This window comes from Idiotropiscis lumnitzeri, chromosome 10 (genome assembly GCF_059441095.1).
Source record: "Idiotropiscis lumnitzeri isolate Australia: NSW breed Sydney's pygmy pipehorse chromosome 10, RoL_Ilum_1.0, whole genome shotgun sequence".
Lineage (NCBI taxonomy): Eukaryota > Metazoa > Chordata > Actinopteri > Syngnathiformes > Syngnathidae > Idiotropiscis > Idiotropiscis lumnitzeri.
The window spans coordinates 22,885,441-22,908,952 of NC_142400.1; the positions used below are offsets into that span (position 1 = coordinate 22,885,441).

General features: G+C 41.0%; 1 protein-coding gene across 9 annotated transcripts in view; it reads left to right on the forward strand.

Moving 5' to 3' along the window:
- The window catches only part of ddc (dopa decarboxylase), a 132,300-nt gene extending 110,667 nt beyond the window's left edge, over positions 1–21,633 (forward strand). For 4 of the 9 annotated variants that reach the window (XM_088307664.1, XM_088307659.1, XM_088307662.1 and 1 more), the window contains one exon: positions 7,824–11,100. In XM_088307664.1, coding sequence (XP_088163790.1) covers positions 7,824–8,063 — 240 coding nt within the window. In that variant the 3' untranslated portion in view covers positions 8,064–11,100. Of the gene's footprint in view, positions 1–7,823; positions 15,580–20,301 lie in introns of those variants that run through there. The other 5 variants (XR_015845699.1, XM_088307663.1, XM_088307667.1 and 2 more) reach the window with 5 other exon arrangements.
- The last annotated feature ends 1,879 nt before the right edge of the window (positions 21,634–23,512 follow it).

A 23,512-nucleotide genomic window follows, 5' to 3' on the forward strand; every position in this document is an offset into this window, starting at 1 on the left:
ATTAATAATAATAATTATAATAATTTCTACAGAAACAATTGGGACCTCGCAGTAGTCGGTGCTCTGGCCCTCATAATAATAATTTCGACGAAAACAATAGTGACCTCGCAGCGATCGCTGCTCGGGCCCGAATAATAATTTCCACAAAAACAATGGGGACCACGCAGCGGTCGCTGCTCGGGCCCTAACTAGAGCTGCGAGCAGCTATAAAGGGCCCTCGCAGCCTTGCCAACATTGGGCTAGTGGCACGTTGAAAATGTGAAATAGTTACAAGAAATAATGTGGGGAATCTTCAAGAGGATTTTTTGTGTTGTTAAAGTTAGAGCAGCTTTTGTTTTCAAAGCCACGTCAATGTTTGAAGTAAATTCAAAATTGCAGACTTCCTGTACAATTTAGGATATGGCTCCAACAGTCATTTTGTAGGTCTTGGCCTTGGTGCATACTTTTCAAAAAGCTAGGTGGCATCTGGCTGCTTTGTTTAAGATATGTAGGGGGTAATAACTCTGCGAAGCCACGCCCACAGCATTTCATGAAAAATGAAAAGTTTTGTTTTGTGACATCCCGAAGGCCTTAAACACTCATCTGAGCAAATATGAGGTAGTGCTTTCACCAGTAGGTGGCGCTACAAATACAATGAAAAACAATTTCTATTTTTATTCTGTCCTCAATCTGTGTCTGAACACAAATTGACAGAGAGCGAACAATCTTCAAGAGAAATGCAGAGGCTGGAGTAAAATTGAATTGTTTTACTGTTGTCTTTAATCTCTTGAGTATAACTATTTGTAAAACAGAAATTATACAAAAACATATCGTACAACTATAGCATGGTATTGAAAATAGCATAAGCATACACAAATGATAATATAAAGAGCTGTGCATAACTTGTAGACAATGTAAAATGTAGTCTATAGTTTATTATAAAGTAACTGACACTCAGAATGCAAGCAATAAACTCAACGTTTAAAACATCAAATTCTCCACACAAACGCAAGTGTTGCATGAAAAAGAAAGGAAAATGCTACTCACAAGCGATGCTTTTTTCAGGCACAAACAGCGAGAGGAAATTATGAGAGCACGGACCGTCGAATGGCTGTAGACACGTAATGTTAATGCAGCTGTTAGCAGACTATGCATGCATTTTGAACTGGAGTGACTAAATGTGCCAATAAGAAGGCAAGTTAGAAATACATACCTGTCAACCTCGGACAGTGACTCCCCTTATAAACCAGTGTAGTTCCCCTTATAAATGGATAAAAAACCTTATAAACACAATCGCAGCGTTTTTTAATTATATTTTATTATCACTATTAAGTATTTAGCAAGAAAGACATGTAATGGAAAATAATAAAGGCAGTATGCATAACAATCTTGCATTGTACTTCCAGGCCCAGCATGTATTCAAATAAACAATTTCACCTTTATTTTCATAGTCAGTGTTAACGTTTAATGTTTTTTATTATATTCCGATGTGCATGATTTTGCTGACATAATCTGCTCCCGAGATGGTTTAACTTTGAAGCATAGGTCATCACAGTTTAACTTCACCTGGAGTAGAGCTGTAAGAGTGTCAGTGCCCATTGTCTTTCTATATTCGGTGTGAATCTTTCTGACGTTGCTGAACACACGCTCACTGTCAGCATTGCTATGAGGCAGGCACAGGAGCACTTGGTAGAGCTGTCGGATGAGGGGGAAACGCTCTTGGCCAAATCCAGTTTTCAGCTCAAAGATTTTAGGCCAAAATTCTTTGGGAATTGACCTTTGATCCTGAGAAGTCTGGGGCAAGAGTTGGGTACCCGGCGACTTGGTTTTTGGTTCCGAGGGCGGCCAGGCCCCGCTGACACCGACGGCTGCGGGGCTGAGGGAGGGGGAGTAGCGCAGGGCGGTCGAGCCCCAGCACCCCCCTCCCGGCCCCGGCCCGCCGGCCGTGGCCCGGCCAGACTAGTGGGGTTTAGACAAGTACCCGAGACGGCGGGAACGTAACAAGCAGGAGCGGGGCGGGACGAGGCGGCGGGGACGGGGCGATCCAGACCGGGGACGGACGAGGTTGGGCCGAGGGTAAAGGAATCGGATAACTGCGCGCGGGGCGCGCGCAGCCCCCGCTTCCTCGAGGAGGTTAAACGGATAACTGCACGCGACTCGCGCCGCGTGCAGCCCCCGCAATCCCCACTCCCCGGCCCCGTTACAGCCGTCCCCGCGGGCCACACTGCCGCACGGGTCCCGGTACCTACTCCTTGCATGCCTGAACCTACCGCCACGGATGCGGCTCCGGGTCGCGGCGAGCCCCGGCCCGCCCGCTCGTCAGCGGGCGAAACCGTCCCCTCCGCACCATCCTCACGCGCCAGGAATCATTACCGAATGGCGAGTCGATATCGGTCTGGACTGAAACGTCATTGGGATTTTTTTTTGTTTAACTTTTTTGTGGTTTCCCGTATAAAAGTCGTTATACGCCGTATGTGATTAGAAATTGTCAAAAAACGTATAAAATACGGGGAAACCGTATAAGTTGACAGGTATGGAAATAGCAGGGAAAATTGTTAATTTCGCCAAAGTGCCTATAGAGGGAGACAAAGCAACATAAACACAGGTCAGTTATAACGAGTCATGACAATTATCAAATGTGAGAAATCTTCACAAGAAATTATTGTGCGGTTATAGCAGCTTTTGTTGTCAAAGCCACGTCAATGTTTGAAGTAAGTTCAAAATGGCCGACTTTCTGTGCAATTTAGCATATGGCTTCATGAGACTATTTTGTAGGTCTCGGCCTTGTCGACACTCCATCAACTTTTCAAAAAGCAAGATGAAACTTGCATCCGGGGACGCTTTTTTGTAAATTTCTGCAGGGCAACAATGAGCGATTTGTTAAAAACTTAAATGAGAAACGAATAAAATATTGATGATTTTGCCAGGCCTGATGTGTGCGCAAAGCTTCATGAGTTTTCGTTCATATTTAGAACCTCAAAATCAGCGTTTTTCTATTAGCGAACTGGACAAAGCCGCGCCCACAGCTTTTCACAAAAAATGGAAAATTTCACATTTTGACATTATGAAGGCCTAAACACTCATCCGGGCAAATATAGGTAGACCTTGGTCACCTGCTCGGAGAACAACATCAATGTAAATAACTTGTATTTCTGTTCACCAGTATGTGGCGCGACCAATACGATGAAAAATAAGTTGGTGGATTTCTTCAGGGGAGGACTATCCTCAAATTTGAAAAATTTCTAGAAGTTAGGATCATCTTATTCATGTTACGGTCGCTTTTGTTGCCACTGAGATTAATAAATTTTTGCGGCACCGTAATGGCTGTGCCCTTTGCCAAAAAGTCACAAAATTCAGCATAGACTAAGATCAACGTCTTGAGGCTGTTCTGAGAAATTTTCAGTTGGCTTCGTTGAAAGGGCTCCGTGCAGTAAATTAAAATGTAAAAAAAAATATATTTTTGATACCATGAGGTGGCACTGTGTGTATAACAATATAATAACATATAAATGTCTTCAGGTCGGGACGTTTTATGTACAGGATAAGTTTTGGATTTTTTTAGAGCATGAGCAGGGGAGTTATTAAGCATTTAGTCCATTGTGGTGGCCCGCCCCCTTTTAATGTAATTCAAAATGGCCGACTTCCTGTAAAACCAAGCTCATGGCTCCAAGAGACTTTTTTGTCGGTCTTGGCCTCATACATACTCCATAAAATTTACAAAAAGCTAGGTGAAACACTCAACCAGGGGTGCATTTTTGAACATTTCTTGAGGGCCATGGCGAGCCATTTTAAAAAAGTTGCACAACTAACGTATAAAATATTGATGATTTTGCTAGGCCTGATGTGTGTGTAAAGTTTCACGAGTTGTCGTTCATATTTAGAACCTCAAAATCAGCTTTGGTTTATTGCTGAAAAGTGCAATGCCACGCCCACAACTTTTCACGAAAAATGAAGATTTTGAGAAGATGGGATTTTCTGAGAGATGTTTCAGGAGCTTTTTTTGCCAGAGAAAATAATCAGACTTTGTGGCACCATAATAAAGTCACAACATTGGGCATTGAGTAAAATCAACGTCTTGAGGTTGTACTGACAAAGATTCGTTCAACAGGCTCCGTGCAGTAAGTTAAAACGTAAACAATATTTTTTGTCACCACTAGGTGGCGCTGTGTGTATAACAGAATAATAACATATACCATATTTTCATGACCATAAGGCACACTTTAAAGACCCACATATTCCCCAAAGCAGATGGGATGTCCTGTAATGCGACACACCTTGTGTATAGACTGAGACCCATGGATCTGTGCACATGCTCGGGCACTCAGCTTACATTTTAGGCACAACTGAGCACAGAATGGACTCTGACAAATACATTATCTGAGTACATCTTTTGGTGATGGTTTGAGAGAGTCAGTGAGAACAGTCCAATATGTACGCGCGGTACAAAGCTGGACAAAAGAGCAGCTGTCTACGATGTCGTATTCTGTCTTATCCTTCATGTTATTGCAAGCAAGAAACATCGTAGGATTAGAAAACAGACTCTGCAAAAACCAGCCAGCCGATTGGCTGAGGCTGATAGGCTCCTAGAATGCATTGCAATACTCTTTTTGTGTTATTTTTATTTCTTTTTGGGATATGAATGACATGAGAGAGTCATGTTTTGTGTTAATTGTGTTTCATTGTTTGCTTGTATGCTGTTCAGTGATAGTTTTGGTTTTGATTTAAAACCGTGACTCTAAGCAGTGTGGTGACTAGTGACATCCCTCCCCTGACATTATTGGTTTGCTGTGTTGTCATGCGAGCTCCCTCAGCCTTCGTGGTACTGCGATTGGCAAAGCTGCCTTAATCTGAATGAGTGCTAGCATGCGTGAGCTAGCATGCATGAGCTAGCGTGCGCCTCACAGTGTGCCACGCCCAGTGTATCTGTTAGTGTATTTGTTAAATAGAGAAACAGCACCTACAACTGACGCTGCGCCCTTTAATACAGTTGTCTTTTGGTCGCAAAAATACAGAAGATGTCTTCAGGTCGGGACTCTTTATGTACAGGTGAAGTTTTTGGTTTAGGATTTTTTTGGGGGGAGCATGTGCAGGGGAGTTGTTAAGCATTTTGTCCATTGTGACAAAGAAAATATTAAACGCAAAGGAAATATTAAGCGCAAAATTTGAAGCCCAGCCCGCCCCCCCAACTTTCGGAGGCTTAACTCAAAAGGTGCCGGGATTGTTTTTTCTTTTGCCACTCTGGGTGGCACTACTGAGCCATTTTGTTTGCGTCGTTTCGGACGACATTAAAATGTCAAAATTTTCGCCAGAGACTGCAGTTTGGTGATTTTTCGTGCATGCAATAGAACGCGGAAAAAATACTAAATACTATTAATAATCCATCCATCCATCATCTACACCGCTTCTCCTCACGAGGGTCGCGGGGGGGGGGGGGGGCTGGAGCCTATCCCAGGTATCTTCGGGGCAGTAGGCGGGGGACACCCTGAACTGGTTGCCAGCCAATTGCAGGGCACATAGACGAACAACCATCCGCACTCACACTCATACCTATGGGCAATTTAGACTGTCCAATCAACCTGCCATGCATGTTTTTTTGGAATGTGGGAGGAAACCGGAGTACCCGCAGGAAACCCACGCAGGCACGGAGAGAACATGCAAACTCCACACAGGATGGCCGGAGCCGGGATGTAACCCACGACCGGTGCTGTCTCTCACTGTGAGGCCATCGTGCTAACCAGTCGGCCACCGTACCCCCCTAAATAATAATAATAATAATAATAATTTCTAGAATAACAATAGTGACCTTGCAGCGGTCGCTACTCGGGCCCTAATAATAATGAACCACATTATAACATGAATGAGAAATAAAAAAAGATTAAAAAATCATATTGTCCATGAGAATTACTATACTTGCCTTATTGTGTGGAAATATGGGGGAATGCCTGTAAAACAAGTACTTACCTGTTTTATCATTTATAGTTTTAATTATTAATCAAACAAAAAATACAAAACCAAGAGGACCACTATTTATCAACTTAAACATCATGAAATTTTATGATTTGGTTGAGTTTAACTTAGTTTATTTATAATCGCGCAAATTATGTACAAAGTACTAAATAACATGCTCTGCCACAATACGCAGAAGCTGTTCGAAATAAGAGAAAGTTGGTATAACTTAAGGGGCACATGTCTGTATAGAAAATCCAAACCAAGAACAAACATTAAGCAAAGGTGTATTCCTGTAAGAGGTGTTATTTTATGGAATAACTACTAAACTGACCTGAAAAGGTGTAAATCGCTTGTTGCGTTAAAAACATGTTCAATAGTAAAAATATGTATAAAACAAGTATAAGTAAATTGCCCAATCCTGAAATTTCGGTCATGTATTTGATTGAGATGAATGTAAATGAAATATTATGAGAATAATGAAATATGAATATGTCTGTGTATGTACTTTTGTACAATTGTGTGTGTCTATTTATATATATATTTATATATATATATATATATATATATTTATATGAATTGGTTTTTATGTTGACTTTTTTTTCTTTTCCTGTTGGGGTATATTATATAAACGATTTTTTTGTATTATCAAGTCATAATACACAATAAACAGGACTGGATATGTACCTTACTTCTTCCTACTCCCTTTGAACATGTAAACTGTGTTCATGACCATCTTTTGTTTTCCTCTTCTTAAATCTTTTACTTTTGACTAGTTAATTTCTATTATCTGTTTAAATCTTCCGAGAAAGGTTTTCAGGAATAAGGAAAAACAACATTAGCTGGTGAAGATAATCAGCGAAGGGGCAGAAGTTTGTGCCAATTCAAGTTGACTGGCATTTGTAAATTTTCATTTGAAAATCCAGTCTCCTGAGTTGGTAGTTTAATTATTCCTTGGTGATTTCTAGGGAAAGAAGGGAAAAATTACATCATTAGGTGGAGAAACACTGAGCGCATAACATCCTCATGAACTGCAGCCAAATTCTATCGCCATCAAAATAAACAGCCTGGCCGAGTATAGAAGTGAGGGTTTCAGCCACATTTGTACAGTTTTTGTTTTACATCCCGATAAGCCCAGCATTGCTCCATGACTTCCGGGTTGTAGTCTTTCGAGCTTTTCTACTAACCGGGATTAACATAATAACAGGGCTTGGCCTTCCACCTTGTCTGGGTTTAGCTGTTAATAATCGGTGAGCTGGGTCTTCACCGATGAGCTCGCATAGGAATGAGGTGAAAATCGACTGATTTCGGGAATCCGATATTGTGAATGTTGTTATGGCACCTAAGCGCTTCAAGGTCCGAGGCTTTAGCTTTCAACTTAGCATTGTGAGTAGTTAGCTCCATGCAGGTAGCCTCCAAAGCATTCAGACGTTCACTCACAGAGTTCACATCAGACTCTAGCGAAGAATTCCGCTGTCCCAGAGCTGTCAAAGTAGCGTGCAAAATGTCAAGCTTTAAATCCAGAGCAGAGATTGCCGTTTTAAACTACAAAAACAGAGCTGCCTTATGGTCTTCTAGTAGCTTAGTTAGCACAGCCATGTCTGTGCTAATTGCAGAGATCGTTCTTCGGCGGCAAGTCTCTTTTTGGTTGTTGTTTCGCTGCCCTGAAAGTCATTTCAGAACTGTGCGTCACTTGTGACACTAGCAATGGTTGGATATTTCTTGTAATATCATGCAAGTATATAGGAAGCCGGAGTCAAATACTCCTCACATGCCTTTAGCTGAAGACTCAATTTCATGATAGTTTTAGAAATGTCAGATGGCATTAAGTCAAGACAGCGAGATGATGATTTAAACTCATGAACCAAAACTGTTATGTTTCAATCTACTGTATCCAGGATGGCCGAGTGGCTGCCAGGATGGCCGAGTGGCTGCCAGGATGGCCGAGTGGCTGCCAGGATGGCCGAGTGGCTGCCAGGATGGCCGAGTGGCTGCCAGGATGGCCGAGTGGTCTAAGGCGCCGCGTTCAGGACCCAGTCTCCCCAGGAGGCCTGGGTTCGAATCTCAAATTTCCCCATTGTGGGACTAATAAAGGACATCTTATCTTATCTTATCTTAAATTCTGTCATGGTAGTTGAATTATTCCTTGGTGATTTTTAATGCTGCATAATTTTGTAATTTTGCTCATCTGTGTGAAGATGGCTCCGCAGTTTGAGTGGAATCTCGCTGTGGATGTGGTCCAGACGTTTGGGCTGGTGAGGAGAAATCAATCTGTTCTGGAGGCAGGGGTGTGGGTGATTGAGTTTCATTGTTTGTTTGTTGGTCCTTCAGAGTCAATCCAGAATATCATCTTATCGGTTGCTGAGAATAAACATTTTTTGGGGGGAATGTGGCGCCCAGTGTCGCACACATTGCATAATGTTGGCAGTCAGTCATTTGATCCACTGCTTTTTAAGATAAATCCCCTTGCATTGGAAAAGATCATGACGGGGCGACGCAGAAGATGAATGGTTAGCTCATTGCCCTAACAGTACAGAGGTCCAGGGTTTGATTCTGGGCTCTGGTTTTCTTCTGTGGCGCTTGCATGTTCCCCGTACCTGTGTGGTTTTCTCCAGGTACTCCAGTTTCCTCCCTCATAGTAGGTTAAATGAACACTAAATTGTACCTAGGTTTGACTGTGAGTGTAAATGGTTCTCTTTGTGTGATGACATTCCCAAAAAAATTCAAAATAGTCAATAAAATTCACTGAATAGGCACAGATGCTTCTTGACATCTTGATAATGTAATTATCCAGCTGAAGCGCTCATCCCCTTGCCGGCCCATAGGAAGAATCCTACTCAGGAATACCTCTGTGTTCAGAGATTGTATTTTTTATAGGAAAACACAGTCTTGCTTCAGTATCTCTGACTGGTTTTTTTTCAACACATCAAATGCTCCTATTTGAATTATAACTGATCTGACAGTCAAAAATACTCAGGCGTGATTTTCTCCAATCTTTCCGAACTATCAGAAACTATGTCAGAGGCAAAACACAGAACCTTTGTGTGCTGACTGCTCCATAGAAGCCTATCATCATTTTTTGTGTTGCTGAGAGTGTCAAATTCCATACCTTTCATTGGTACTGTGATCCACAGAAGCCTGCTGGACAGATAAGATGATGCAGTAAGGCCAACCTGTTACTCAGTTCAATGCCCCTTATGTTTTCGTTGAGTAAGATGGTATCCTTTTTCTAGCTGGTGCCAAAGTGCAAGACTGATTTCTTGGACCTCTAGCATTTGCGAATGGTATTTCTCATTAATATGTTTGTGGTCAGGTTTGGCTGTTGTTGTCACTTTTGGCTTTGCTCCCAGCAAATTGAACATTATGTATTAAATTATTCAAGTCACTACAGGGCCTTAATTCATCTAGAGGAGGTCACGTGAAGAAGATGGGCAAGATGAACAAAAAGAATCAATCAAAAATGTGTTATTCATCTCATATCAGTTAAAAAAAATCACATTAAAAGGTTAGTTGGACAATATAATATAAATATATTTTTTCAAAAAGAGCAGTTGAAGTTGTAAGGGATCATGACAGATGCATACGCGTCTTAACAGCCATTAGAAAGATACTATTCTTCTAAGTCTACGAGAGGGGAGACTGGGGAATAGTGTGTGTCAGCTGGACAGACAGCTGGATGAGATGCACTCTAAGCATGGAAGTAAGTAGTTAATGATCCGTTCAGCCATTTGATAACAGATTCTGTAGTGTGTTTTTCTAAGATGCAGTACATCTTCTTTTCCTTTCGGCTTTTCCCTTCAGGGGTCGTAGCAGCGAGTGAGTTGCCTCCATCTAACCCTGTCCTCTGCTCTCACCCCAACTACTTTCATGTCCTCCTTTATACAAGACTATTTTTATAGCGTATTTCACAACAGATGGAGCTGTAACAAAGCGCTTTCCATATAGTGTATATAAATTAGCAGGTAATAAGAACACAAAATTAAAACACATTTACAAAAGATACCAGAAGAACAGCAGAACTCCAGGAAGTGAAGTGACATCCCAATTTTGATATCCTTTAGGCAGGACAAAAGTGGTCTCAAGGAGAAAGCGTCTTTTTTGCTTAGCGGGACATAGATCTGACTGTCATCTGCATAGCAATGGAAGGAAATTCCATGTTTTCGTAGGGTGGAACCTAGGGGCAGCAAGTATAACGAAAACAGCAAGGGCCCGAAAACATTTGTTAGTGATGTGGGTGGTTCCTCTGAGATGTGAACTCCAAGAAATTTGAAGCTGGTGAGACATTTCACTTCATCCTGGTTTAGGTTCAGGTTTAAACATATTGATCTGACCAAGGTTTCTTTCCCTTGCTAATACATATTTTTAATTATTTTATTGAAAGATAAAAACTAGGAGCAAAGTGTTACGGCCTTTGGCTAGGGCCCACCTACCAGGCCACGCCCCTTGTTTCTGTGTTGACTCTTGCACCTTTTGTACCAAAAGTAAATGTACTAGTTTCCTGTTCGTTCCTCATTGGTGGCCTAGTTTCCCGCTCGTTCCTAATGGACAGCCCTATCAACGAGCTCCACCTGTGCAGCTGGGACCAATAATGGACCTCGGTTCTGCTGCTCAGGGGCGGCTGGGACTTAACAGTGCAGTTCGCCTCACTTGTGTCTCTTGCGTTGTGTGGGCTTTCGTAAATTGTGAGACACTTGTTATTATATAGAACTATCTGAATTTGAGAACTTGGTTAATACATTTTGTTAAACTCTTTTGTTCCTAAACCTACCTCTTTTCTTTTACTAAGAATAAATTGTCAACTCTACTTCCAAACCATTTTACAATTTGGTCTGTGTTACTTGCCTCCTTCCCTAGCAGAGTAACACAAAGTATATATACATTTAAAGTCTGTAGCATAGTATAAAATATCTTCTGAAGCACTCTGACAATGAAGAACAAGTGATGACATGCAAACAATGTATTATTATTATTATTATTATTATAAGTGAGGTCAACATCAGTTGTTTTGTTTTTCACCACTCAGGGCTCCAATGAGCTGAATCAGAATCTGCTGAAGAGTATCGCAAAGAGCAGAGAGATCCACTTGGTGCCTTGTCATCTAACAGGACGCTTTGTCCTGCGCTTTGCCATCTGTTCGCGCACCACTGAGTCTCGTCACATCCGTGAGGCATGGCGACACATCACACAGCGGACCTTTGAACTCCTGCAGGAATCCATTCAATGACAACTGGGCAAGCGAGTGAATGCCATTTTGATGCCTGTTCAAGGATAAGGGGGGTATATTAACCTTATGTTGCAGATAGGAAATGTCTCCATGGAAAAAAAAATTGGAAATAATTTTGCAGGCAGCATGGTGGAACATGTTTGCCTCACATTCAAGAGGTTCTGGGTTTAAATCTCGACTCAATCCCTCGTGTGGAGTTTGCATGCCCACCATGTGCTTACCTATTATAATTTACAATGTTTGCATGTGTTCTCTCTGGGCATTCCAACTTCCTTGCACAACCCCAAAACTTAGCAATTTATCACCAATGTCGCTTGTGTGTCCCGTGTAAAATGTGAGTGTTATCTTATTGCCACCCCTTAGTGAGTTATTGTGTCACCCTGCCAACCCCACTTAAAAACTGTGTCGTCTTTGATCAATGTACAGTATTGCATTTGTATGTGTGTGTGCTATGTGTATTTGTTTTGATTAACTTGTCTGTAAATGTACAGTATGTACTTGGTGATGGGCAAAAACAGAGTTTTGATTCGATAAGATACAGATTTTTTTTTTCGGGGCATTTTATTTTTCTTTAATATAATTACATCGATACATGATAACACTATATAATATATTAAGGACACACTAATAAGCATTAGCAAAGTACTTGTAAATACTGTAGACAATATATAAAGCATGGTTCTGATATAAATAATAATTTGCATTTAGTTTGTAAATACCTTATTACTGACAAATTTCAAAGTGTTTTCATTTGTCATTTAGATAAATAGTATCGACAGAACAAAGGTAAAGGTAATAATCACATGAAAAACTGCAAAATCATTCAGTGTGCTGAGACTGTAGTGGAGTTTCAGAAGAAGAAAGTATCAGGTGGTACCAGGCAAAATAATAACGGGTAACACTTTATAATAAGCTATTGACAAACAATACGCAAATTATTATTCATGTCAGAAACAAGCTTCATAAATGATTTCCTCCGTATTTAAAAATGCTTAGCTCATGCTTATTCGTGTGTACTTAGCATAAAGTGTTACCACATACAGTGTGAAGCAATTTGCTCATAACAGTGATCACAAATTACATTACTTAATTATTATGACGCATATGTAACTGAGTAAACCTCCAAAGGCTCACTTGAGCTTTCCTTGAACCTGCTGAACAAGCCACCATTACATTCAAAACAATGACATGAGAGGTGTAAATAATGAATATACAAGTAAATAATGAATATGAATTAAATATAAATTAAATCAACAAAATGTCATTTTACTTTGTGAAATGAAATACACCTTGTCAAAAGGCTCATTCATCAAAACAAATGTCCCAACAGAAAAGCAAATCTTTTGCTTTTGGCTTTTCCCTTCAGGGGTCGCCACAGCGAATCAGTTGTCTCCATCTTACCCCGTCCTCTGCATCCTCTGCTCTCACCCCAACTACTTTCTTGTCCTCTTTAACTGCATCCATAAACCTCCTCTTTGGTCTTCCTCTAGACCTCTTACCTGGCACTTGGAAACTCAGCATCCTTCTGCCAATATACTCACTATCTCTTCCCTGGACATGTCCAAACCATCTCAGTCTGGCCTCTCTGACTTTATCTCCAAAGCCCCTAACATGTGCTGTCCCTCTGATGTACTCATTCCAGACCCTATACATTTTGGTGACTCCCAAGGAGAACCTCAATCTCTGCCACGTCCAGCTCTGCCTCCTGTCTTTTCTTTTCTCTAAATTGTCCTTTGATGAGTGTGAGCACGGATGGTTGTTTGTCTTGTGTGCCCTGCTATTGGCTTGTAATTGTAATTTTCCCTAGGTGTGTCTGTGAGCGTGGATGGTTGTTCATCTTTATGTGCTCTGCAATTGGCTGGGTGTACACCGCCTACAGCCCGAAGACAGCTGGGATATGCTCCAACACTCCCGTGACCCATGTAAGGGGAAGCGGATCAGATAATGGATGGATTGATGGATAAGACACAACATTGTCAGAAGTAAATGAAATGACATGACACGGTGAACGACTGGTTAGCACTATGGCCTAGCAGTGCAGAGGTCATGGGATTGATTCCGGCTCAGGATGTTCTCCCCATGTCTGCGTGTTTTTTTCTCTAGGTACTCCGGTTTCCTCCAACATTCCAAAAACACGCATGGTAGGTTGATTGAACACTCTAAATTGTCCTTTGGTGAGTGTGAGCACAGATGGTTGTTTGTCTTGTGTGCCCTGCTATTGGCTGGCAACCAGTCCAGGGTGTACCCTCTTACTGCCCGAAGACAGCTGGGATAGGCCCGAGCACCCCCTCAACCCTGGTGAGGAGAAGTGGAACAGATAATGGATGGATAATATAGACAATTTCTTATATTCACTAAAAATTACACACTGCCCAACTGTGTTTTATTCCGCTCATGTTCCATTTGGATTCTTTACATCTCCTCAACATGGAAAACCTCAGTTAAAGGAATCATGCAGCCAGGATGGTCCATATTTCAATAACAAGATCAATTTATGGATCATTTTTTTCCGGAAAATGATATTAGCTTGTATTTTCTATATACCCCCTTGCCCTCCCTCCATGTGGGAGTCAAGCCTTAACTTGACTTACATTGTTTTTCACTGAGGCCACCCAGGGAGTACGTCTCCATCATTCTTCTAAAATTATCTGTCCAGTGCATACACACTAAGCTGAGTAGTCAGCCTCCCCGTTGGAGCGTTTGTTCTCTGAATTTTTCAAAGTCTGTCCAGCCATCAATCCTTTTTCTGCACTGCATATCCTCTTTAATGTAGATCGGGGTTTGCGGTTAACCACTTCCCGATTGCCCGGGGGAAGTGAAATTTGGCCACGGGCAAGGTAAAATTATGGGCAACTTGCCCGACCGGGCAAGCATTTTTTAAAGCAGCCAAATATCTTTAATTTCGACGAAAACGGTGGTGTGATCTGTTTGTGTGCACTGTATGGTGATGGTTTAACCCAGACACCCCCTTATGTTGTGGTATGGTCCATTGGCCTTATCGGGGGCAATGGGCGGGCGCTACGGGGATCAGTTAGTTCAGTGAATGTCGAGTTAAAGTGGACGTCAATAAATCCCGCAGTATTGGAACTCGCTGTAGTTGCATCCTTATTTGAAGTTTGAAAAAGACAACAAAAAGCTAAGATATTTCAGCCGAAAATTGACAGCCGGAAGTTTTCTTACCTTCTGCGCATGTTTCCAAGTGGCGACGAGTTTGTTCAAATCCGAACATTTCGGATTCCTCTGACATGACTAAAATAGCTCGAATATTTTTAAGTAGACAATTCAGTTGTGAGTAAGGAAGGGAGTAATATTTGATTATTGGCTGTTAATTCATTAGCTCCATGATGTGACCTGACATAGTGTCAGTGACTGTGTTCTGTTTATGCTATGAAACTTATGGAGGCAGCACCACAGGCACTGGTCTTAAAGGAATACACAAATTTGCCACACTCATAATTTACTCATTTGATTCCTCAATTAATACGCTCTCCAGGACTTAAAATTGATAATCTGGATTGCTGTAATATCATTTTCCCAATTTAACATGCAGATTTGTTAATTATTAAAACTACAATTAACATTTTCAATAACTGCACAGGATGATACATGCTGTTGTGAGTAGGGTTTCATGGTTGATGATGAAAACAAGATTAATTTATGATTATCAGATTATATGTTTATTTACATTTGTGGCGCACATTTTACAACCATAAACATTTTATTCTTAGAGAAAAAAAAGTGTCACTTGCCCAAGTCGGTCGGGCAAGTAATTTGGCCACTCGGGCAAGGCAAATTTTAGTGGCACTTGCCCAATGGGCAAGCAGTTTTTAAAGTTAACCGCGAACCCTGGTAGATTGCACGCTTGATTTTTTTAGAGTCCAACTTTTCACCAGGGCACGACAACCAGGGTTCTCGTCAAGTGCGCAATCCGACATTGACACTCACGAAGCGGCCCCAGCCTAAAGCTCAATGTTGTTCTGTGATGCGGAGCGTTCAAAAAAAGATCACCTCCATGATTCGTCGATGAGGTGTTTATCACAATTCACTCTGCAAAAGGGTGCATGCCAATTAGTTGTAAATCTCATCACCAAAAAGACCTTAAATCACGACGGTCATTTAGGGGGGTGAATTTTAGTGCTGATGTAATTTTTACATGCAAACTTATTATATGTGTCGATGTAAAAGTCAATCAAGTGTCCCTTTTAAGGAAGAAGCTGTTGTCATTATGAGAATTGTCTTTGTGTGTTTCTCTGGCATGGCTATGTAATGCTATGGGTTTATCAGATTAATAAAGTATACTGTTGTCAGAATTTTGTCGCGAATATTTAAGGAAGAAGCTGTTGTCATTATGAGATTTGTCTTGGTGTGTTTCTCTGGCATGGCGATGTAATGCTATGGGTTTATCAGATTAATAAAGTATACTGTTGTCAGATTTTTGTCAAGAATGTTTTCTTTCACTCATGATACACACAGTTAATAGAATTGATTGATATGTTTGACACATCTTCATAATTGAATGAATGTGAGTGAATAAGAATGCACTCATGACTATCCTACATCATCTATACAATCCATACTTGTGAAATGTGCTATCTAAATGTTGCATTGTATTTTAAGTGAAGAGTATGTTCTCTCTAAACTATGTGTAGCGTGGTGTAGAATGACTTGTCTTTATCAATCTGTCGCTACACAATTAATTTTGAAGGGTTTTATTTTGGGTTGCTGAAACACAAAATATTAACATTCATAAACAACGTTCGCTCTGTACTGCTGTTTCCAGCTTACGTGTAGCTCTTCTTCGCTCTAGAATGTGAGACTAATATAAATTATTTAACCAATATTTCAATCAATACAACGCCTCAATAACTTACGCTTGTATTCAATGCAAAAATACTTCACATTTGTATCATACACACAACGCCTCAAACTTACACATGTATTCAATACAAACATACTTCACATATGTATCAAATACCATAGTTTAACAGCATTGTACACGACGCTCTCTCTCATCATTTCAACGCAACCTGTTCGTCTACTTCAATTACCAAGTTACATCTCGAACGAAAAGCATCAGTAAACACTTAATTTCAATATAGCACACTTACTATCAATAAACACATTCACACATCAATATATGGTATTCAATCTCAATTGTCTTACCTGAAACACAAAATATGAACATTTGTAAGCAACGTTCGCTCTGTACTGCTGTTTCCAGCTTACCTGTAGCTCTTCTTCGCTCTAGAATGCGAGGATCCCAATTTGCCACACACGCAAAGCAGCAAACGATGTCCTCTATCGGTCAGAGTTCGTCATTGAACTAATGTACAATAATTTCCCTCATTCCCCTTTAGAAAATAAGCAATAACACGAAACTATCACCCTCTTAACATGGCCTGCACTAGTAATCAAAACAAAATATCTGTGGAAACAATACAATTCCAAATACAACTAGATCAGCGAGCAGGTATAAAGGGCCCTCGCAACCTTGGCAACGTTGGGGTGCCGGCACGTTGGAAATGTGAAATATTTACGAGGAATAACGTGAGGGATCTTCAAGAGGAATCTTTGCGGAGTTAGAGTTAGAGCAGTTTTCATTGTCAAAGCCTCGTCAATGTTTGAAGTAAATTCAAAATGGCCGACTTCCTGTCAATTTAGAATGTGGCTCCCAGACACTTCTTATTATGTCTTGGCTTTGTACATGCTTCATCAAATTTTCAAAAAGTTTGATTAAACACAGATCCGGGGCTGTTTTTTTCAAATGTTCAAGGGGGCGATAGCGAGCCATTTTAAAAAAAAATTAAACGACAAACTAATAAAATATTGATGAATTTGCCAGGCCTGATATGGATGCAAAGTTTCATGAGTTTTCATTCAAATTTCGAACCTCAAAATAAGCAAACTTGTTAACCTACTCTGAGAAAAATATCAACAAAAATAACTTGTATTTGCTTTAACCAGTAAGTGGCGCTACCACTACGATAAAAAATAAGTTGGTAGATGTCTTCAGGGTTGGACTATCCTCAAATTTGAAAATATTCTAGAAGTCAGGATCATCTGATTCATGCTACGGTAGCTTTTGTTTTTTGCGGCACAACTAATGTATAAAATATTGATGATTTTGCTCGGCCTGATGTGTGTGTAAAGTTTCACGAATTGTCATTCATACTCAAAATCAGCCTTGTTTCATTGCCAAACAGTGCGATGCTGCACCCACAACTTTTCACGAAAAATTACGAATTTCGTATTGTGACATCCTCAAAACCTCCACACTCATCCGAGCATATATGAGGGCGACCTTGTTGACTTGCTCGGAGAAAAACATTCAAGAAAATAACTTGTATTAGCTTTAACCAGTTGGTGGCGCTACCATTACGATGAAAAATAAGTTTGTAGATGTTTTCAGGGCTGAAGTATCCTCAAATGTGAAAAACTTCGAGAAGATAGGTCATGTGTCATGTTGCCGGAGCTTTTGTTGCCACAGAGTACAATCAGACTTTTCAGCAATGTAATGGCCACGCCTTTTGCCAAAAAGTCACAAAATCCGGGATAGAGTAAGATCAATGTTTTGAGGCTTATATAACAAATTTTTAGTCTGATTCGTTAAAAGGGCTCCGTGCAGTACGTTAAAATGTAAAAAAAATAAAAGAATTTTTTGTACACTAGTTAGTAACATATAGATGTCTTCATGTTGGGACGTTTTATGTATAGGTGAAGTTTTGGATTTTTTGGAGCATGTGCAGGGGAGTTATTAAGCATTTTGTCCATTGTGGCGACATGCCCCCTTTGAAGTTAATTCAAAATGGCCGACTTCTCGTGCAATTTAGCACATGACTCAGGGAGACTTTTTTGTAGGTCTTGGCCTTTTACATACTCCATAGAATTTTCAAAAAGCTAGGTGAAACACACAACAGGGGCTGCTTTATTGAAAATTTCTAGAGGGCGATAGAGTGCCATTTTAAAAAAAAGACTGCGCGAGATACTCATAAAATAATGATGATTTTGTCAGGCCTGATGTGTGTGCAAAGTTTCAGGAGTTTTCATTCATATTTAGAACCTCAAAATCAGCGTTGCTTTATTGGCGAACTCTGCGAAGCCACGCCCACAGCATTTCACAAAAAAAGACGAATTTCGTGTTGTGACATCCTGAAGGCCTAAACACTCATCCGAGCAAATATCAAGGGGACCTTGTTCAACTGAGCATGTTGGAGCTTTTGTTTCCACGGTGAATAATCAGAATTTGCAGCACCGTAATAGCCACGCCTTTTGACAAAAAGTCACAAAATTCGGGATAGAGTAAGATCAATGTCTTGAGTCTTTACTGACCAACATTCAGTCAGATTCGTTGAAGAGGCTCCGTGCAGTACCTTAAAATGTAAAAAATTGGATTTTTAGTCGCCATTAGGTGGCGCAAGGTATGTAACTGAATATAAACATATAGGTGTCTTCGGCTACCAACTCTTTATGTACATGTTTTGGATTTTTAGCAGCATGTGCACAGGAGTTATTAAATATTTTGTCCATTGCGGCGATGAAAATATTCAACGAAAACTTTGAAGCCCCGCCCCCGTCATATCGTATTTCGGAAACGAAAATTTTTTGTCCCAGGTCTTAAAATGGTACAGCCGTGATTTTAAGGCAATCGGCTGAACCCTGTAAGATTAGGGTGCAAAAGAATGACCCCTGTAAACGTGCAAAAAACAGCGAAAGTTGGACTTTCAAAAATAACTCACTTCCTGTTCATTATAGACTAATGTTGTTAAAGAAATTAAATGTACATCTCGGGGTACTACACGTGCCTGGCAATTTTCGGAAGCCGAGGTCAAACGGGCCAGGATTTCCTTTGATGTTTACCACTCTAGTTGGCGCTAGAGAGCCATTTTGTTTGCGTCATTTACGACAACGTTAAAATATACAATTTTTCGCCATGCCCGATGAGACTGCCAAGTTTGGTAAGTTTTCGTGCATGTTTAGGGGGTCAAAAATGCCATTGAACGATCGGAAAATAGAAAAAAAATAATAATACTAGCGCTGCGAGCAGCTATATAGGGCCCTCGCAACCCTGGCAATGCTGGGGCACTGGCACGTAGGAAATGTGAAATATGTACGAGAAATAAGTGCAATATATGTCTTCCAACTGCACAGATGCGGGTGCAGGTCCTCGTGAGTAAAAAAAAAGCTGCTCAGATATCTGACTAGCAATATGTCCAGAACTCCAGCGAATTTAAGAAATTATCAAACTAAGAATCGGAGCAGATGTGGAGTCTTTTGTGAAAATAAAAAAGAACATATATTGTGTACATTCAGTTAAATTAAGGGTTTGATTTGCATCTATTTGGTAACAAATTGCGCATTGCCTTATTGGCTGATATAGAACTCGCATGTGCTGTCTAGTTGTCAGTGCAACAAAAGAAACACGAAAAGTCCTCCACTGCTGGTGCCATTGTGTGTTATTATTGAAAAAGGAAGTAATTGTCATCGTTGTTTCTGTCTCTCCACCACCCCAAAAAACATTCATCACAAAGTAACATTTATCACACGACAAGTTATTTATTTAGCACCCCAATATAAAAAAAAGTACACATTATAGATATATAGTTGTTTGTTATGAGTTGATTTAGTCACTATCGGAGTCCTCTGAGGCGTCTTCAGTCTAGGTGTTTGCGTGTGATATTCTGTAAAAGAAAGAAACAAAATGCTACTTAATGTATTTGTTTGATATTTGGTTGCATTGTATTGAAATCAGAATCATGTTTTTATTTTTGTTGCATGTTCATAAGAGGTATGTTTAGGATGTTTGTAATATTCATACTGTACAATAGATATTCTTGTGAAAGGGCTGGGAGTTGTGCAGGATGTTTTTTCTTCCATTTAGTAATCCTCAAATGTTCCAATGTAATGATTAGAACAAGCAGGGCGATCATTGTTACTCCCTGTCTACTTGTTGCCACATGTTTCACACTGATAATATGATGATGAGGATAATGTTAATATCGAGAGCTATTGTGTGTGCGTGTGTGTTCAGAGATATATGTGTGTGCTTGGTGCATTTGTGTGCGTGTAACATGCAGCTTACCATCACGTGTAAATGCTAGACACGATTCAGAGACCTCTAATTTAGTTTCCACATCTTTGACATGTTTTTTCAGGAAGGCCAGTTACTCTCCAAGGCTCGGAAGACTCATGTCAACTGGACCAGGTGCTTCATGACGTGAGCGTTAACGGCAATGCTCTTTTGGTACAGGTAATGGCGATTGATACCAGCGTCATTGCATGCGTACTGTAATCACAAATTATTCAATTGCATCAAGGACAGCAAGTACATTTTTGACAGACAGTCAGACGGACAGAGTGATGGCTGGTCTCCAAACCGTATTTGGCTACTGTCTTTGATGGCAAACGTAGTTGGTCGGTTGGAGCCATGACACAACTGTCCCATCTATGATCGTTCATATGTTACGCAATGCGCGGCAAGACTCAAGTAGCAAATAAAAACATGCTTCCATAGTAGGACTGTACATGGATAGCAATGCTTAACTTACACGTACACATACATTTTTATTTTTAATCTTCCAGGCTTTATATATGGCGTAAAACTCACAGACATAAGTTGCAATTTGCTCCTTATCAAATTCAATTCTGGGTCCTTATCAGAAGCAAATTTGGTTGGAGATATGTTCATCTGTTGAAAAACAATAGATAAGAACTTACATACATAGACATAATTTCTGAACTGAAATTACATTTTTAGGTTCGTTGACCATATCTATATGAGTATTTACTAAAGTTACTTATGGAGAAAATGCTTAGTTGTCGTTTAGTTTTGAGTAATGGGGTTTATTTGTCAGGTGTTTGCGCATAAAGTTCAAGAAAAGTGCAGTGCTGCTTCGCAAGTCAAAATGCAGATGAAACACAACATACTGTAAATGTTGCTGAACTTAGTGGTTCGAGTCTTGGCACCCCTTTTGCCAATGCTAATTTTTGTAACATTAAATGTCATGTCACGTCATTATCCACACCGCTTATCCTGTGCAGGGTCGCGGGAGGGTGCTGGAGCCTATCCCAGCTGAATCCGGGCGAAAGGCGCACTACACCCTGAACTGGTTGCCAGCCAGTCACAGGGCAGACATAGACACCGTCACTGAGTGGGAACTGAACCCACGCTGCCTGCACACAACTCAGTCGAGTGTACCACTACACCATCAGTGACGTAACATTAAATATTACACCATGTTGAGTGTTATTGTATGACTGCTTGTTACTGTAATGTGCTTATTTGCCCCAAGGGGTGCTGTCGCTAACAGACGAAGCGATGTTAGGCCGGTGTTCAAGCCTTTTTTCTCTCTCTCTGCTTTTGGTTCTGCAGAAGAGCAGTTCGTGTGTGTTGCTGAAATAAACTACGCCAGTTGGCTAACGAGAGAAGTTGTCTAGATATCAGAATTATTCTTCTGCTGCGACTGGGCATTAAGGTATAATCCTATGATGCCACATTACCGTGAATTTTATTAGGTTATGGGCCCAGCACGCTTCCGCTGCGCAAAAGAAGAAAAGCGGACCGCCGACGGGGCTGGCGTGTTGGCGATGCGGCGAAAAGGGTCACCGTAAAGATGACTGCTCAAAGACTGTTTGGTGTAGTTTCTGTAAACACATGGGAGACGCGGACAAAGCATGCCGGAAGAAGCGCGGACAGAGCGCCCGGTACGCATGCGTCCAAGATGGCGGAGAAGATGACGGCGGTGGCAGCCATGAAATGCAACATGATGACGCCAGGAGAGAAACTGGAGGTGAGGATTACTCCTTCAGGATGGAGACTGAGGATACCAGCTGGACAACACAGCAATTGCAACAAACGGTACTGATTGTGGACACAGGTGCATCGTCCCACATTATGAATGACAAAAGACGGTTTAAGAACTTTGTGAGCGATTTCAGGCCGGAGAAACACAGCATGGAACTAGCAGATGGAAAACGTGTTTTTGGGCTGGCACAAGGCAAGGGAGATGCATAGGTATGTTTAATAGACAGTAAGGGGCGTCGGTGTAAAGTCGCGTTAAAGATACATCCCATCCTTCCCTCAAGAACTGTTTTCTGTGAAGTCAGCTACGGCTAACGGTGCCGAAGTGTTCTTCAAGGAAGGTGAAGACGTTCTTACGGCACCTTTTGACATTTATGTGCATAACAGAATGTACTACTTGAAAACAGCGTGTGATGAAAACGATGTGTGTAAAGTCAGCCATGATATTCAGACATGGCATGAGATAATGGGGCACTGCAATGGGGATATATTGAAATTGCAAAATGTAACAGTTGGCATGCACATTAGTGGTGCAAAACACAAGCCTGTTAAAGAATGTGATGTATGCATAAAAGGGAAGTTCACCCAAACGAGAAACCGAACTCCAACTGACAAGGTAAAGACACCGCTAGAACTGGTGAACACAGATTTAGCTGGTCCGATAAGCAACAAATCCATTGATGGTTTTAAGTATGTGCAATCTTTTACAGATGTGTATACAGGGGCTGTATTTGTTTATTTTTTGAAAGCAAAGAGTGATGCTCTTCAAGCTACAGAGAAGTTCTTATCTGATGTAGCACCTTATGGCACTGTTAAGTGCAGACGATCAGACAATGGAACAGAGTTCACAAACGGAGACTTTAAGACACTGCTACGAAAGAACAAGATTAGACATGAAACCTCCTGCCCTTATTCCCCAGACCAGAATGGCGTAGCAGAGAGGAAATGGCGTACTCTCTTTGAGATGGCCAGGTGTAAGCTTATTGACTGCAACTTACCAAAGAGCCTCTGGCACTATGCTGTTCAGGAGGCAGCATATACAAGAAATAGGTGTTTTAATAAGCATACTGGCACCACACCATACACAGCACTGACAGGAAAAATGTGTAATTTATCAAGGATGCACAAATTCGGGTCAATATGCTATGCCTATCAACAAGACAGGGGTAAACTAGACTCTAGATGCGAAAAAGGACATTTTGTGGGGCACGACAAAGGTAGTCCAGCCTTTCTAGTTTATTATCCCAGCGAGAGAAAAGTACAAAAGCATAGACTGGTAAAGTTTGTCACCAGGACAACATGTGAAGACGAAACGCAGACTTATGAGTTAGAACTGGAACCTACAGTGAGTTGTGAAGTCAAAGACACCACACAACCAAGTGTGAGCACAGACATACAAACTGGTGGTTCAAAACTACCGAAGGACGATGATGACAAGCACCCTAAAGGGACACCACAGGTCCCAAGCAGTGGAAGATATCCTACCCGAGAACATAGACCACCGGGTTATCTAAAAGATTATAGTCAAGACAGCAGTGAGGAGGAGGACAGTACACTCGTGAGTA